Below are 17,405 nucleotides of genomic sequence, written 5' to 3'. Positions count from 1 at the left end.
TCGCACAGATAGGTTGATCCAAACGGCGTGAGGATGTCCATGGCAGCCTTGGACAACCCGGGGTATTCCTGCACAACTGACAGCCAGAATTCATCTAGAGTTTTTGAGGCAAACGACGCCTGCAATGTGCGGTCGCTGGACAGCTCAATCAGCGCATCCTCGAGCTCAGATGGCAGGTTGTTTGAGGAGCAGTTGGTGAATGGTTGTCGTACCCAGTCAAAAGGCTCTACATTCTCCGTGAGGAAATACTTATTGAATTTGTCGAGGAGACTACGAAGATGACAGGTTATTGACTCTTTCAATGAATTGGCATTCATGTCACTCTCCAAAAAGTCGTGCAGCTCCGAGAACATTTCAAAGTCCCCACTCTCTGCACGGGCTGCCCAACGCTGCAATTTTTTTGTGAAAGCATTCACTTTGTCTGAGAGGGTCAGGATGTTTGTGCTGGGGCCTTGTAGTGACAGGTTGAGACTATTTAATTTGTCAAATATGCACGCCAGGTATGCAAGACGTGATAACCATCTCGAGTCAGTGAGATGGTCTGCAAGAGGGGAATGCACGTCTGAGAGGAAGGTGCGCACCTCGCTTCGCAACTCGAACAGGCGTGTAAGAACTTTGCCCCGTGAAAGCCACCTTACCTCTGAATGAAAAAGAAGGGATTCATGTGCAGACCCCATTTCCTGGCAGAGAAGGGCGAAGAGTCGTGAATTTAAAGGGCGCGATTTGATCGAATTCACTATTTGGATTGCTGTTTGAAGAACATTGTTAAGCTCGGGTTCAAGTGTCTTGGATGCCAGGGCCTCCCTATGGATAATGCAGTGTGTGAACTTGACATGTGGTGCAACGCTAAGGACCTTGGCTTTCAGCCCTTTGTGTTTTCCCATCATAGCCCCGGCACCGTCAGTGCATATGCTTATGCATTTATCCCAATCCAGGCCTGTCTCCTCCATCCAACCATTAAGACAGTTAAAAATGTCTCCACCAGTACATCTTCCTTCCATCGGAGAGCAGCACAGCATGTCCTCATGCAGTTTCCCGTCATGACTGTAGCGAATGAAAACCATTAAATGGGCTACATTAGTCAAGTCAGTAGACTCGTCTAACTGCAAAGAAAACCGGCTGTTTTTCACTCTCTCGATGAGCTGGCATTTCATATCATTAGCGATGTCGTTAATGCGTTTGGACATGGTATCATTGGAGAGGGGAATCTGTTTAAGCACACTTGCGATCTTTTCACCATGCATTGCTGTGGTCATCGCAATTGCTGCAGGAAGGATGAGGCTTTCAGCAATTGTGTGTGGCTTTTGTGCTTTGGCTACAAGGTGGGCCACTTTGTATGACGCTGCCAAGGCTTTGGTGGGCACAGTAGCTTGGCTATGCACAACGGTCTTTTGCCCATGCAGCGCAGCTTCTTTTCGTAAAAAAAATGTCATGGGTTTCTGAGCATCATCTGGATGTCGGCTTTCGAGATGTCGTCTCATTTTTGTGGGCTTTAAACTTTCATGTGCCAGAACATCGCCGCAAATAACACACTGTGGGTGGTCGAGCTCATGTTTTACCTGGCACGTGAATCCATATTTAAGAAATTCTTTCAGGTATCGGCGACGCCTCGTTGGTGGGTCTTTTTTATTCTCACCACCGGCCAAACTTGTCCCATCTGAGGATCGCGGAGGAGTAGGTGCACAACTGGAGGTAGATGGCACTTCTGAGCTCAAATCATTGTTTTTTAGCAGCCACCTGTCCATTTTTGATGAAAGTTATAACTAGGCTAGTGGCTAAAAAAGTGGCTAGTATCACAAACGTGGCTAGTAACGTGGCGAGTTAACTATGACGTATTGTAAAAAAACCGGGAAGAAATTGAGTTTGAACAGTGGGCGCAGATTGTTACATTGTTTCTATCATAGGACCAATAAACGATTCGAAACGCCATTTAAAGCTGGGCAACTTTTTTTTTTCTCTCTCTCTCTCCCTCTTAACAGCGTGTAGGAATGAGAAAAAGGCAGATTTTCATTGTATTGACATTTTATTTTTCGTTGTTTCACCAGGTGTTATAACAGCTAATTTCCGACTGAAGTAACAAATAATTTTGCGACCCCACGGAAGTTTTTGCCGACCCCGTTTGGGGTCGCGACCCCTAGTTTAAGAATCACTGTATTAGAGCAGGGGCTATTAGACCATCAGAAAGTGGGAGCATCCCCTCTCGCCATGGTGATAAGATCAAGGCATTCCGACGGCCAGAGCGGTCATTACCCTGCTCTCTAGCCCATAATGTCCCTCCATTAAAACACCCAGTTGCCATAGAAATGCAGCTGCGGCCGTTTAAGTCATTTCTTGGCTCTGCTGTCTCTCTGGGTCATTGACACACAAACACACAACGACACGCTGTCAGATAAACAGTTACACATGCACAATGCTATCAGGGGCACTATGTCTCTCTCTCTCACACTCTCACACACACACACACACACACACACACACACACACACACACACACACACACACACACACACACACACACACACACACACACACACACACACACACACACACACACACACACACAGACGCAAAAACTCTGCTTTCTGTGGGGTCGTAGCCATCAGGGCAGCGAAGTGATCACTGAGTCACTTTAGCGCAGCAGGGCTGAGAGAGATAATCGTACAGTAAGACAGTCTGCACAGCTGAGTCATTTTGCAGTCTGACAGCATCCAGCTTCAAACACAAACATGGATACGCAGACAGATAGGAGGCTGACAGAAACACACAGACAAACAGACACATGCACAGCACTAACATTGATCAGGATAAACAAACACCTCGGCTTGTTCTGAAGATTTTGCGTCAAACAAATCCGACCCCTCGTTTCACTAATCCTCTTTAGGCCGCTTCCAAATTCTCTTTATTCTAATAGACACCTCCTACGCTCAGATACACACATGCATACATATTAACCTTTAATAGACCAAGAAACTCACAACCAGCAACACAACTTACCAAATCCTCTATTGTTAATACTTAAAAACTATTGTACTGTACAACATTCTATTGTATCTCTGTATGTGGATCTGGAAAAAAATAATCCATTTATATTATATGCACCTATTAACTGACACTGTATCAACATATTGACTTTAATTACACTTGACAGTAAAGAAATATTGAAAATTGAAATATGAAGTATTGATTGATATCATAATAATTATTATGGTAGTTATTATACTGTCCCCTATTTTATGATGAGGTTATGTGGGGTGTGACTGATTTTACTAGTGTAATGAGATGCAAATAATTACAGAAATTATTAAAATGCTGTCATTAATGTTGTGGCAGTCGAAGTCAAAGCATCGCAGACACACCCTACAGTAAGGCTTACAGAAAAGTTACCGTGTCTGAGTGAGGAAAAGTGTAATCAAATCAAATTAATCTTAATTTATATATACATTTTCAAGACTTTAAACAAATTATTTAAAAAATAACAGCCAGTTCCAATCACATAGAGCTTGTTTAACTTGTAGACTTACTTTCATTGAAGAAATGCAGCCAACTGTTCTGCTTCAACCCACCGAGCAAAGATTAGCCTGCATTGCCCTCTAGTGGCCAAGGATAGACAGGATATCACCCTGCTGGTTTAATAATCTAAAAAACTAGGCATTGCAAAAGTCACACACAAATACCCCAGCAGTGATATTACAATTCCAGCAAAGCACAAGTCATAATTAAGCATCAATCAAAACCAAATCAACCACAGTAACCAAAGTGAAACTACAGCACAACCTTAGCATGGTTTCAGCTTCATACACAATTTGAAATTCAAATTACCTACTGTCAGACTTTTCCAATGAAGGGTATTCTTACCTTATTCTAAGACCAAGCAGACACCTCCAGAGATTACCAGAGACCAGAAATTCGCTGGGGATGTACAAAGTACAAACCGGTTTTATTGGTTTTTCACAAAAATAGAGGAATAAAGGATATTAATGATAAAAGAAAATATAAAAGTGTATATGAGACAAAAGGACCAACCCAAAAAGCCAAAAGCCTCAGAGATCAAACCCCAAAAACCCAAGCCCCCCTTTTCTCTTCACACATCATCTTTTATCATCTTCCGCCCTCCTCCCTCTCTTCATCAGGTGGTTTCCCCTTTACTGTCTTTAGGTAAGAGGGAGGTTACATCATTTCAGCTTTACTATTGAACAATTAAATATATAAAATCAAATTAAACAAATAATGATATTACTATATTTCAACTCCTATCACTAAGATCTGATGGCTCCAGATGTTGAAGCTGAAAACAGAATGGAAGTACACAGTTCACCTTCCTGTGCACATTGTTCTACCGTCCTCAAGGGGTCAAAACCACAAATCCTTCTTTCTTAGCAATTGGTATAGAGACTTACGCTTTACCCAACATGAGGTCTGAAGCGTGAGCATAAGTACAAAGTTCTGCATGTTCCAAGTCTGGTTTTAGCTGTCTGGTAGAGATCTCTGAAAAATACTTACTTTCGTTAAACCAAACTAAAGCCAATTATAAATTTAGTTTAAATTATGCATTTCATAGAGGCAGGTTTGTAGGTGAGGCCTGTCGCGGCCACTTAAACAGCAGATCTCTCAATAATGTAAAACATAAGCCAGCTGTTTTAGACTAATTTACCCATCACAATTCTTTCTGTTCATGAAGACAAAAAATCAACTTGCTTATGGTATCTCAAAGACGTAAACAAACAACCCTTACCTTTTTTCCATTAGTTAACAAACACATTTATGCAAAAACTACATTCGCCCAACAATAATTTTCAAATTACGGTTTTGTTCTCTAAGATATCACATAACTGACGTGTATTGTTCCTTTATATAAAAAAAAATCATCTATAATATTTCAGAAAATGTGTTAAAGTGTCCTTTAAATTATAGTCTACCCTGTACATATCTGTATATAAAATGTAATGTGTTCAATGTATTGTGTTTGATATATAAGTCGGGGCGACATATATTATAATTTGAAAGTAAAAATATTCTAAAACTTGAGTATCTACTTAGAGATAAATGTGTGATTCTTTGGTGATATTGACCTGGGCCAGTAACCAAGAATATGTTGTGCACCCAACTACGCATGCGCGATTAGGCCTCAACATTAATTGGCACATTACTCCAGGTGTTGTGTTGGAGAATGTTTCCTCACCGATTTGCGATTCTCTTCAGCAAAAATGATCGCAAAAGTGGCCTAACCAGACACATTTGCGACTCCTAACCATAACCTGATTTAAATCCAAAACAATTTCCAGGGGTAAAACACACTTCTGCAAACTTGTTTACGTTTTAAAATCTGCATCACTTGCAGTTGCTATAGGTTACTCTTAAACTGGGATTCTGTTTATCTTTAAATCTATAGCTTAATGTTTATAGTCAGTTTCTCTCCGGTCTCCCGTGCAGACAACATGTTGCCGTCCGATAAAGTAAGTTTTTATAACTTTACTATATGTTTGTTAAAGAGTACATTATGTTGCTTTCGTTTGCTGATATATTAAAGTTAGCTAATGTTGGTGCAGTTTCAAAGCTAGTTGGCTGAGTTATCAATTTATTTTACAGTTTTAACACTGAAATTGTTTATCAAATAAATCGCCAATAAACTAGGCACATGGCGTTATACTTACCGATTATTATTATTATGTTGTTCTCTAACAGTAGCTTCAGTCTCGATGTTTCATCTGTGTCAATCTCTGATCCGTTTATGCTAGTTAGGCTAACGTTAGCTTTCCTCCTGATGTTTCACTAAGCGTATACATGTAGCATATATTCTATCTTTAGTATGGTAAACTAACCGATCGACTTCAAACTAATGTTTGTACATTGATTGTTTGTAGTTAATTATCACTGTATTTTCTCAGCCATAACCATATAAAAGCTAGACACAAGAGCACATTCAGTGCAATACTTATTCCCCCAACACAGGTGCACAACAAAGCGCCGCAGGAAGTCATTTCTGCCTGTGGCCATCAGACTAATAACCAGTGGCGGCTGGCCAATAGAGGGCGCTAGGGCGCCGCCCCACCACTCACCTCTCACCACATTTCCTTGAATAAGACATTAAAAAAATGAAATAAAAATGAAATAATAAAATACAAATATTTCGAAATATATTATATATTTTTTTTAGATGTGCAAGATAAATATTTCATAGTTAATGATGAGTGAAGTTGTTTCGTTCGTTGACATTGTCTGATTGGTGACGTATTTCCGCCCTGGGGCGCAGGAATCTTTGCCCATAGACTCTCGTTAAAAGTTGTACATGCACATTAGCTCCTCTTCAATACAAGAGATAGGACGATGTTGGGGCGCACCTCTCCTGCGCCCCGAGCTGAATGCAGCTGGATTTGGCGGCGGGGCTGACGTCACGGCTGGCGCTGGGGCTCTGCCCCACCAGCTGTTGAGGGGAAAAAATATTTTTTGCATATTTTTTTTAAATCAATGTCAGTTTTACTTAATAGTGTGTGTGCCTACATGCAATTTAAATAATTTAAACAACATTTCCACCAACTAACACTCATTAAACAGTGAATTTCCACTGACAGACAGTGTATCATTCTCTCATGGGGCGATCGGCAAAGTGCCCCTGACCGGCAGCTAAACAGCCAATCCGGTTATGGTTGCTAGGGGGAAATTATGAATAATTGGCCTATCAACGTCGCCAAATTTAACGCCGGTGGGGCGCTGGAAATTTAGCCCCAACTGCTACGTAAAATGCGTGAAGGTTTAGGATTGCTGTAGCTACATAAGGAGCCAGCGATAGTTTTTTTTCGTAGTGCGACTCCCAGACTCTGTCCTACCCTACGTGGGGAAAAAATACGCGCGACGACGAAGAGAGATGATGGCGATGTAATATGTAATAATATTATAGTATGTAATTGTAATATAGTTGTGGAGAATGCTTTGTTGTTTCTCTCAGGCTGTGACATGCAATGACAACTGTATGGCACTGATTCTGTTTTCTCCAAGTAAATGCATTTTTCCTTGAGAGAGGGTATTAAAATAATCTGTTTATGTAAAAAAATTTGAAAATAACTTGGTTCTAAATTCTTTGTATATGTTACATTTTAATAGGAAAGTTCTGTTTCATTCTCTCTTCTCAACCCACACTCACTCATTCACTCACTCACTGTTGATTTGTATAGATTCAGCTGAAATCATACCCTTGTTGTTAATTTATCCCTTGATTGTATTGTATAGTATTTGATAGCATAAAGTCTAATATAGCTGTAAATTGTTACTTTTTCTGTGAAGCTGGAAACTGTGAAATTAAATTATGATTGTGGAACTGTAGTCATTTTCCGACTGTTCATTTGAATGCTTATGCTAGATTAGGCAGGGAAATCTGTTGGCACACTAGCCCCACCAAGATTTTTTTTCACCAGCCGCCACTGCGTCACAGCCTTCTGTCATAAAGTATGTGTATTGTCCATGTTATATATGATATATATTATTTAAATATATAGATATAGAGATATATCTAGAGATAGATAGAGAGATAGATATAGAGATATTTATTATATATGTATATTGGCCCTCTGTATAGTAATAAAGCACATCTGTATATTTGTTCATACTACATCTGTTTATACTATGCCTATTATTCCCACCTCTTTATACTGCCCTTATCTTTACATAATCACTCTTAACTGCATATACTGTACATACTCTATATATCGCACTTGTTTCTCTTTGCACTTCTATCTATCTATCTATAATGTTGTTTTTGTTGTTTTCATTTATGTAAATACACTCGTTTGATACCTTTGTACATGTATGCATGCTTTTTCAAAATGTTTATACATTTTGGAGTTATAGCCCCCCCTGGAGGAAACTCCACCAGCCGCCACTGCTAATAACCCTTCCAAATAGACTGAAACTGGACTAACTTCACCATCAGCAGCTAATATCCTCTTAATTTATGCAATTCGGACTATTTTAAATGTAATAACTAGTAGTATGTTAACTGGCTGCAATCAGAGGTGGAAGTACTCAGATCGTGTGGTTAAGTAAAAGTAGAAGTACCAGCAATCCTGCAATCAAAAGGTTACTCGAATAAAAGTACAAAAGTGTTAGCATCAAAATATACCTAAAGTACCAATAGTAAAAGTACACATTATGCAGATTGGCCCATTTTAGAATAATATCACATGTTTTGATTATAAATATAAATGCATTAGATTGTGATCAAAGCTGTTAAAGGTGCAGTTTAATTACTTTATACACAGCAGAGTAGCTTGTGCATTTTATTCCAGGTGTAATTAAAGTCCTATCTAAGTTGTTGTTGATTAGGCTATATATCTCATTATTAATCCACATCTGCTAAAGTAACTAATGGTATTAAATAAATGTAGTGGAGTAAAAGTACACTATTCACCTCTGATTTGTAGTTGGATAGAAGTACAAAGTAGATTGATATACTTAAGTAAAGTACAAGTACCTCAAAAAATTGTACTCGAGTACAGTACTTGAGTAAATAGTTACTTTACCCAACTGGCTGTCGTGGAGTTTATGTTATGTGAACTGACAGCAGGGTAAGACACACGTGCATAGCTGGGCAAAATGTCTTTGGAGGAATAACTCCTTGTTATATTGAGTTCAGGCATTATGTTTTGTGGTGTTCTAGGTAAGAGGCTTCAGTAAGGTGTTTTGTTGAAAGGTTAAACATTGCATTTAGCACAAGCAAAAACTTATGACTGATTTAATGGTGTAATGGACATGCGTAGGTCTGCTATAACGACAACTAATTGCATAGTCATACTGCAGCCAGTTGGTTAATTATCTTTCTGTTCTTTCAGTATCATCAGGACCAAAGGAGTTTACTTCACCAACAGAGTCAGCAGCCGCAGATGTTGCCTGTAATTCAGTCAGCCCAGTATGCACTACTAAGAAAATATGGTGACCTGAATGTGCCACAACATTTATCCGATGTTGAAGCAAAGATGGCTCAGCAGGCCCACAAAAAGATTGCAGCTCGTCTGAAGATGGCAGAGTTATTTCATCGATACAGGTTAGAGAGCATTGAATAAGAATTTTAAAGCTCAAGCCGGTTAGAAGGTTGTGATTACTGATATTCAACAGTACCATATTACCCAGGTTACATGACTTTTTAAACATTTTGACTACAGTTTAAATTAATAAATTTACTCTTTCTAAATGCTTATGTGCACAGGCAGCACATCAAAACACTGAAACCTAATTTTTCCTTATTCTATCTTAAACTATATTTACATGACATGGTGATGGTTACAAGGAAATATATAAATGAATAAAAACTAAATAATCAATAGTTGTACTGTACATATTATTGTGCATTGCACATTGTTGCTGCTTGCTCATCACTTGTTTACATTATTTTAAGTTTGTTTGTTAAAATGTATGGACTTTCCGGATACTTATACATTATTGGGACCTAAATGTATTAAAGACACTGAAGGCTGCAACCATATTTTTATGGAACTCATGCAGCTTTACCATCTATACACAAAATTGCTGACAAAAAAATGCCCACACACGGCTAACTAACACCAACAAGACTACTCAAAAAAAGGTGCAGATAATCAAACAAACATTTTCCCAGCTTGGTCTATTCCTGTCTTGGTTAGTACTAGAAAGTGATGCAGCCTGCTACAAATCTGGCTTATCTGTTACAAATTCCATTCCATGTTCAGTTTGCTCCCCTCAGACAACAATACTTGTACAACGGTAGCTCTGCAGAATATTTGATGTCTTACCAACATGGGATTTATAATTAATGGTCTTTTTAGTCACTATACCTACCTTATTTTACACTTGATTATAGCAGCACAGCAATTCAAATTGAGCCATTAATGGACCTGAGAGGAAAGGTTGTGATGTTGCTGCTATGTTTAAAGACAAGCACACTTAAAATCCCACTGTTAACAACTTTCAGACCTCAGAGGTTGTGTCAATAACAGAACTACTCACTGTTATCTCAATACATTTGGACAATCTCTTCTTATGTGTAATATGTGAACACGAACAAGCATCTTTTTCTTTCACCTTTAATTAAGTCTTGCTGCATTACTTATCATCCTACAACACAGGGCTCAGCTGATCTCCAATAAACACAATGTCACCGTCATCTCAGATACTCCGGCAAAGGGAGAGAAGATCTGCCTCACTGTGTATGAAAACAAGGTAAGACTTTGACCAATAATAACACATGATTTTTAATGATGAAGCCCAATAATAAATAAAGTATGAGTACAGCAAAAGTAGATAGTGTAGGTTAATGGATTTTATTGCTCATCCGTTTACAAAAACAAGAGCATTCTGATATAATTACCTGTGTATTGTTACCCTACAAGGGCCCAGTGTTCTTATATTAATACACTATGATGAAATACACTTTATGGTATTAAGTCTTTCGTACAGGAATGTGCACATGATGGTGTGTGTGGGTAGTAAGGGTTCACTTTGTGTGATATTTGTGTGTATGCATTTGGTTTGCTGCAATGATAATACTAACCATTTGCATTATGCATTTGCTGCCCAACAGATAACTGTGCCCTTCACTGTGAAGAACTCTGAAGTCAAAATGGTCTATTTATCTTTTTGGGCTTCTGACCTAGTAAAAAACATTTTCACTGTCAGCGACTGTCATGGAAACATTATCAACACCATAAAGCAACTCCCTCTCGGACCAGGTATGACAACGAAACTTACAATCAAGAGACAGGTCTCTGTTCATAAGCCTTATGCAAATTACTCCATAAAGCCATGTGTTAGGTTAGGCTCAGCACAGGGAACAGTTGAAACTCAATGGTTTAACAATGAGAATGCTGAATTCATCATGTTAGACAGAAAATCAGTTTGTGGTTTATCATTAATTTATTATTTAATGATAAATCCAGCTGTGAAATATCTACTATCTTCATTTTAGTATTTATTAAAAACATGAATGAATTATGTATAATCCTAATTGTCTTTTTTTCCCCATTCACTTTCTAGGAGAGGCATATACAATCCAGGTCCATTTTAACTCAGAGCATGCAGGCTTCTATGAACAGCTACTGGTCTTTAAGTTTGAAACACAGCTGCCTTCTACAGATACATTTGAGATTATGCGCCTCCTGGAAATCACCCAACGAACATCTTTTGATGAAAAGCCCCTAACTACAGTCACAAATTCATTGTGCAACATCGAAACTGTGAGATCGATATCTGTTGATGGGTAAACAAGTTAATATAATGTGATATTCATGCTTTTATAACTGATTTAAGAATCCTTATATATCTCCTGTGGCCTTTTTCAGACTCAAACCAAATTTACTGAAAGTTTAATGTAAAGTTTTACATTTTCTTCTGCCACCTCTCCGACAGTCTTAAATCAAATAGAACACTGTCATTGTTCCCAATTTAAATAAAGCAGATTGCAAATGTTTTGGACAATACTATTATTAGTCATTAATGTCCTTTGTTCTGTCTGGTTTTCCTCTCCAGTTTCCAATATTCGTCACTTTCCATTGTGGTGAAGTTGAAGGGATACAAGCTGCCAGACAGTATAAAAGACCTCCATAAATCTAATATGTATGTATTTCAAAGTACACAAACGTACACATTTAAAAAGGAAGCATAACCTTTACTAGAATTCATTCACTATAATAAGGTAGTGATTACCCAGCATTGTGGCATATTGTAAATACTGAGATTCATCATCAATAAAACAGGTAAGGGCAAAATGTTCTTATTTCTCCAGTTATAGAAAATGAGTAGCATTGAATAATGACTCATCTTGGAAATAGTCTCACTCCACCCTGAGCAAAGAGCTATCATTATAGAACACCGTGAGACAGTTCCCTGCATTTTTATTCCACACAGCCATTTATATTGTTATAGAAAATGTGTTGCACTAGAAAGGGTCAGTGTGTTAAGACTACTGGTTTTTACTACAGATGCAATAATCCAAAATAAAAAAATAAAAAATGCCACTATGAGCAATACACTTTCAACACATCGAACATGTCTGCTATGCCTGTGATCCAATTTGATTAAGGGTATTTTTTTAGGGACCTCGAGAAGATGACTCTCAACTGGGAAAACTACCCACAGAAGTTTCACCTGCTGCTGCATCTCGAGGAGCTCCAGCAAAAGACTGAAATTGAGAAAAACAACCAGCATGCGCCCCTGCTCAGAGACAAAGACAACACAGACCTTCTTATTCTGAAGGTAATACAAACACACGCACACATCTCAGAATAAAACTGTAAACTCACATTAACATTTTGTTTTATCAGATTGCATGTGCCGCTAAGAACTCGCATTCGAGGCTGGTCGGGAGCAAGCTGTGGGTGTTTCCTTTGGACCTGTTAGGAGTGTTTAAAGAGGCAGCTTATGAAGCCTGGGTCCATCACGTGGATCCGGAGCACGTGTACCTGCAATTTAATAAAGAGTAAGACAATTGTTTAAAAAAAAGATGTGGACAAATGGGATTAAATTATGAATCCCTTGAGATGTTGACATAAAGGACATTTTATTGTCTGGTAGTGTATTTGCCCATATCAATTCAATCTATTTGCACCCTCATTATTTTACTGCTGCAGAATAAAATCAATAAGAGTTTGAGCTATAAAACAGTATTTTGCTAACATGGCCAAATTATAGACTTCCAATTGAGTTTGAAACAGGGGTTTCAACACTGTTCAATAATGAACAGAGCTAAGAAGTACAAAAGACAGAGAAATCAGATTTTTCTGAATTTGAAAACAGTTGTTTCACAGCTGGTATTGCTCTAGTCTAAAATGCAAAAAGCTCAAGGCTTGAATTTAAACAAGTACATGCAATAACATACTAATGATCACTGCACTTCAAGTCATCCTAGGGGAGGATGGTTGGTAGTACTCTTTCTTTAGTACTTTAGATGTGGCACTAGAAATACTTCTTTTCTAAAGTGTTTTATTTATTACTGCTATGTTGAATGTGTTAAGTTGTTCACTCCATAGTGCTGCTCTTGACTACGTATAAATATAAACACAGGTTCCTAAGCTGTTTCAAGGATGGCATGATGTTCCGTCTCCTCTTTTCTATCAACCGCATGCCACTGCGTACCCAGCACAGAGCAGTAGAGCTGGCGCAAACTTACAAACTGATGGAGGTGCTGTTCCCTACTGGAAAATATTCTTCCCACCATCCACGACTAGACAGGTCAGTATTCTTCAAAGTCAAGAAGCCAGGGAAAACATTGTGATACAGACATGGTCATATTTCAGTACTGTCTTACTAATACACTGACTTAATGTTTATCATGCTGCTACTTGTTTTTTAGCCATGGATGAGTACTTGTTTGCCTTTTTATATCCGTCATCTGGGCTTTTTCTCCATATTAAACGTTCTACTGCTCTATTGCTTGTCTTTTTTCGGCTATGTCACTACTTGGTGCATTGCTGTGCATTTCCTCACTGCAGGACTGATAAAGGATTTCCGATTATTTTATCAGATCTGACACATCAAACCTTTGACCTTCTTTTGCAACTCTATCTTTCTGTAATTAGGCTGACAGACCTTGAAAGCAACCCTGAGCAGTGCAACGCCATTCGACACATTGTAGCTGCTTCAGCAAAACCTGCCCCATACCTGGTATTTGGTCCACCTGGCACAGGTACAGTATATGCATGTGTGTTAATGCCTGGTGATGCTTAAATATTGCATTTTATTTCCATTTAAATGAACCTATTTCACATGTTTTTCTATCAGGAAAAACTGTGACTTTGGTGGAAGCCATCAAGCAGATAGTGAAAATGCAGCCCTTCTGCAACATCCTGGCTTGTGCCCCTTCCAACAGTGCAGCTGATCATCTCTGTGAGAAGATTCGAGCAGGATGCATATCCAGGGTGTATCGCTTGTATGCCCTGTGTTACCCTGCAGGAAATATCCCCCCACATAGCTTGGTAATACCAATACATAAAAGTATCACTCCATCAAATATCACCTTTCATTCTCTCACCAGTCACCAGTTTATATGTACAAATGTGTTTTTTTGTTTTGTATAGTGCAACCTGGATGAAAAGTCCAAAACACTCTTATTTCCCCATAAAACGATTCTGATGGGCCAAAGGATCTTGGTTACCACCTTGCAAACAGCTGGAAGGTACATTACGTTGTTGCATTATTTTTAAAATAGCTAATAAGGATTTGTTAGGGATGATCATTTTTGACATTTCACAACAGGAAAAGATAATAATACAAAGAATGGCTGCATTCCATTTAGGTGTTTCAGTTCCAAGTATTGTGGTAGTGTGCATGCTCAACTCTCACTCATAGCAGCAGCATTACTCACATATATCAAAAAGAGGCTCATAGGAGTTTAATGCAAATACCAGAACGCTGTGTGTTACTACTACTAAACAACAATTCCTTTATCTCAAATATCTAAATATTTGGATCTGCTCTCTCTTCTGCAGACTAGTGAGCGGAGGGATTCCTCCTGGTCATTACACCTATCTATTTGTGGATGAAGCAGGCCAGGCTACAGAATCAGAGTGTCTTATCCCTTTAGCAGGTGGAAAGCAAGAAGAGCTTTAACATCAGTGATTTAAATTCTGCATGAGGTGTGACCTTAGTTTGTGTTTGTTTCAAAGGTTTACTGAATCCACAAACATGCCAGTTAGTGCTGGCTGGAGACCCTAAACAGTTGGGACCGATTCTCACATCCGTACTAGCAGAGAAACATGGCCTAGGTGATCACTGTATTTTCCATTCGATCATAATGGTCAGGTGTTTGATGTCTAATTATTATTGCATGTACCTAAGGTAATCAAAAAACAACAACTCTGTGCAGGTGTGTCAATGTTGGAGCGTCTGATGGACAACATCATCCTTTACAAGTCACATGAGACACACGGGTTCAACAACCGCTTTGTAACCAAACTACTGAGGAATTACAGGTGTAGTTTTCGTGATGCCCTAATGAGTCGCTTTGTCCTTTCACAATGTCACTTTTAAACTATCCCATGCTTTGTCTCGTCCATTGTCTTTTTTCCCTTTCACTCTCTCTCAGGTCCCATCCTTCAATTCTGAAGATTCCCAATGTGCTATTTTATGCTGGAGAACTTCAACCTTATGCTGATATAGCAATATATAGTGCATACTGCAATTGGGAATGCCTGCCTAAAAAAGTAATGTCCACATGTGCATGCACACAGAGTCTCTTTCTCTCTCTTTCCATCACTCACACTATTCTCACGTGCTTATCTTTTTCTCAGGGTTTCCCTTTGATCTTCCATGGAGTGGCAGGTGCTGATGAACGTGATCATAACTGTCCCTCTGTGTACAACATGGCAGAGGTGGAGGTGTTGAAGGATTACTTAAAAGCTCTTGTTCGCCATCTTCACAAAAAGGGTGTGACCAAAATTGAACCAAATGAAATTGGTGTCATTACCCCATACACAAAACAGGTGAATGTCATCACAATAATGTGGATGTACTAATAGACCTTGATATAATACAATACCTGGCAATACAAGTCAGATTAGCTTCTAAGGTGCCCAGCACTAAACAACACAAAAATAATCACCTATGAATTGCAGTACACTCTCCTGTAGACCGCCATTATTAAAACACACCTGTAAAACCGGTGACATGACCTTTTCATATATACAGACTATGGAAAAAAAATTCTAAAATCTACAAAACATACTTTATGTTGAGTGATAATTTAATATTGGAACACCTTTCTTTGGATTTAATAGGTTTCATGTTTGAGCCAGTATGTGTTGCTCCTAAAATAAGTGAACATATCTTTGAGTTCAAACAAGCATTAGAGTGAACAGGACCACATGTAGTTAGAGTAATCATGATAATATCATCCTATGTTTGTGTTCTGAAAGGTGGAGAAAATTAAAAAAGCCCTTCAGACGGACAAAGAACTCAGGCAGGAAAACTTAGAAAACATAATGGTATGGAGATAGAAAGTTATTATGTGTTTGTTACAAAACATGTTTAATAAGAGAGATTTTGGAACTGCACTAACAATTTGCATTTACCTTTTCATAGGTCGGTTCAGTGGAGAAGTTTCAGGGTAAAGAGTGCAAAGCTATTCTGGTGTCTACAGTGCGCAGTTATCCCAAACTGACTGCTCACAAGCAACAAGTTACTATAGGCTTTGTTGATAATGAGAAGGTGAGAAGCACTACAAAGACACATTAACTGCAGATTGCGTGATATTTTACATGCTCCTTTTAGAATGTTGTGTCCCTTTCATACCAGCACAACCACCCAAAGCCACTCAGTAATACATGCACCCTAACAAAAACTCTCTCCACAGAGGTTCAACGTAGCATTGACCCGAGCACAAGCCTTACTGATTGTGGTTGGAGACCCGAGAGTCCTGAAGACTGAGCCAATCTGGAACAAGTAAGGCCTCATCGGTCTAATTCTCATTCAAGTATTGTTTGGACAAATGCATATGTAATTCCAAAATGCCTCATACTCTCACTTCTCTTTGTAGATTCATCCATTACTGCTCTGAAGAAGGGGGTTACCGTGGCATTACAATGTCTGATGGAGAGGAAGAGGAAGATGCACTGCCAAAAGTACATTCAGAGGGACTCTGGTAATAAGCACATTCACAAGAACTCACACACACTTTGTTTTGTTTGTCTTTACATTGTCCTAAAAATCACCTTGATGACTGAGGAATGTTTGGTTCTTCTTTCCATATTTGATCTACACCCAACAGTGAAGAGTGATTCAGCAACAGCTGCAACCATGTTGAAGGAGCAACACCCCTCGCACAGGCTGAATATTTAACAAAAAAAAAGCAACAATAAAAACTGGTTGAGAAACTGAGCTTGAGCGTTGTTGTGTTCTTGAATTTCTCTACGAGGCAAGGTGTCCAAACAAATTAGTGAGGTTATAATAAAGCTGATTTATTTCCAGTTGTGATAGGGATACACATACTCAATATTGAGGTCCCTGGGTTTTATTCCCACAACAAAGCCTTGACATATGACATCACACAATATTTACACTCTATGGTTAATGGGCAGTCCCCTTTCGACAAGATATACTGTATGTGTATTTTTGAATGTGTGGTGAATGTTGTGTGGTTTCTGGTTGGAGCACAGGTAGAGTCCTCGGCTCTTGAATCCACGAGTTCCGGGTGTCCAGCCTATCATCTAATCCTTATCTACTCTGTCATAACTCTCCTGTCATGTGCAGTACCCAGGTGCATGGCACCACTATCTCCTTCTGGCCCTCTCTTGGGCCTCTCTGCCTACTCCCACAATTCTGGAATATGTAGTTACTGCTCACTGTGAATAAAGTAGCAGAATGCAGTTCCTTTCTTAAGTTTAGCTCACCATTAACTCTGTCATGAAGCTGTTCATGTAATCTTTGATTGAATGTATTGAACCAAATGT

General features: G+C 38.9%; 1 protein-coding gene across 1 annotated transcript; it reads left to right on the top strand.

Annotated features, from left to right (window-relative positions):
- The first annotated feature begins 5,209 nt into the window (after positions 1-5,209).
- LOC134869548 (putative helicase mov-10-B.2) lies at positions 5,210-16,810 on the top strand. The gene is made up of 22 exons (XM_063891251.1): positions 5,210-5,453; positions 8,823-9,034; positions 10,092-10,185; positions 10,547-10,694; positions 10,999-11,221; positions 11,491-11,577; positions 12,057-12,216; positions 12,285-12,439; positions 13,024-13,191; positions 13,539-13,645; positions 13,741-13,934; positions 14,037-14,134; positions 14,448-14,545; positions 14,625-14,723; positions 14,825-14,930; positions 15,044-15,161; positions 15,249-15,440; positions 15,873-15,941; positions 16,039-16,164; positions 16,310-16,398; positions 16,493-16,597; positions 16,724-16,810. Exons 1-22 carry the CDS (start codon positions 5,394-5,396, stop codon positions 16,731-16,733), a joined length of 2,718 nt encoding a protein of 905 aa, XP_063747321.1. The 5' UTR covers positions 5,210-5,393; the 3' UTR covers positions 16,734-16,810.
- Positions 16,811-17,405: the final 595 nt, after the last annotated feature.

Source organism: Eleginops maclovinus, chromosome 1 (genome assembly GCF_036324505.1).
Source record: "Eleginops maclovinus isolate JMC-PN-2008 ecotype Puerto Natales chromosome 1, JC_Emac_rtc_rv5, whole genome shotgun sequence".
In the NCBI taxonomy this organism is placed as follows: Eukaryota; Metazoa; Chordata; class Actinopteri; order Perciformes; family Eleginopidae; genus Eleginops; species Eleginops maclovinus.
Note: the sequence above shows the minus strand (reverse complement) of the source record. Positions and strands in the feature narration are given on the sequence as shown.

Bases quoted from the DNA above. Each gene is read 5' to 3' on its own strand.
- LOC134869548 (XM_063891251.1), top strand. From the start codon at position 5,394: ATGTTTATAGTCAGTTTCTCTCCGGTCTCCCGTGCAGACAACATGTTG. The intron at 9,035-10,091 runs GTTAGAGAGCAT...CCTACAACACAG, and splicing joins GAGTTATTTCATCGATACAG to GGCTCAGCTGATCTCCAATA. The intron at 14,546-14,624 runs GTGGAAAGCAAG...TTTGTTTCAAAG, and splicing joins GTGTCTTATCCCTTTAGCAG to GTTTACTGAATCCACAAACA.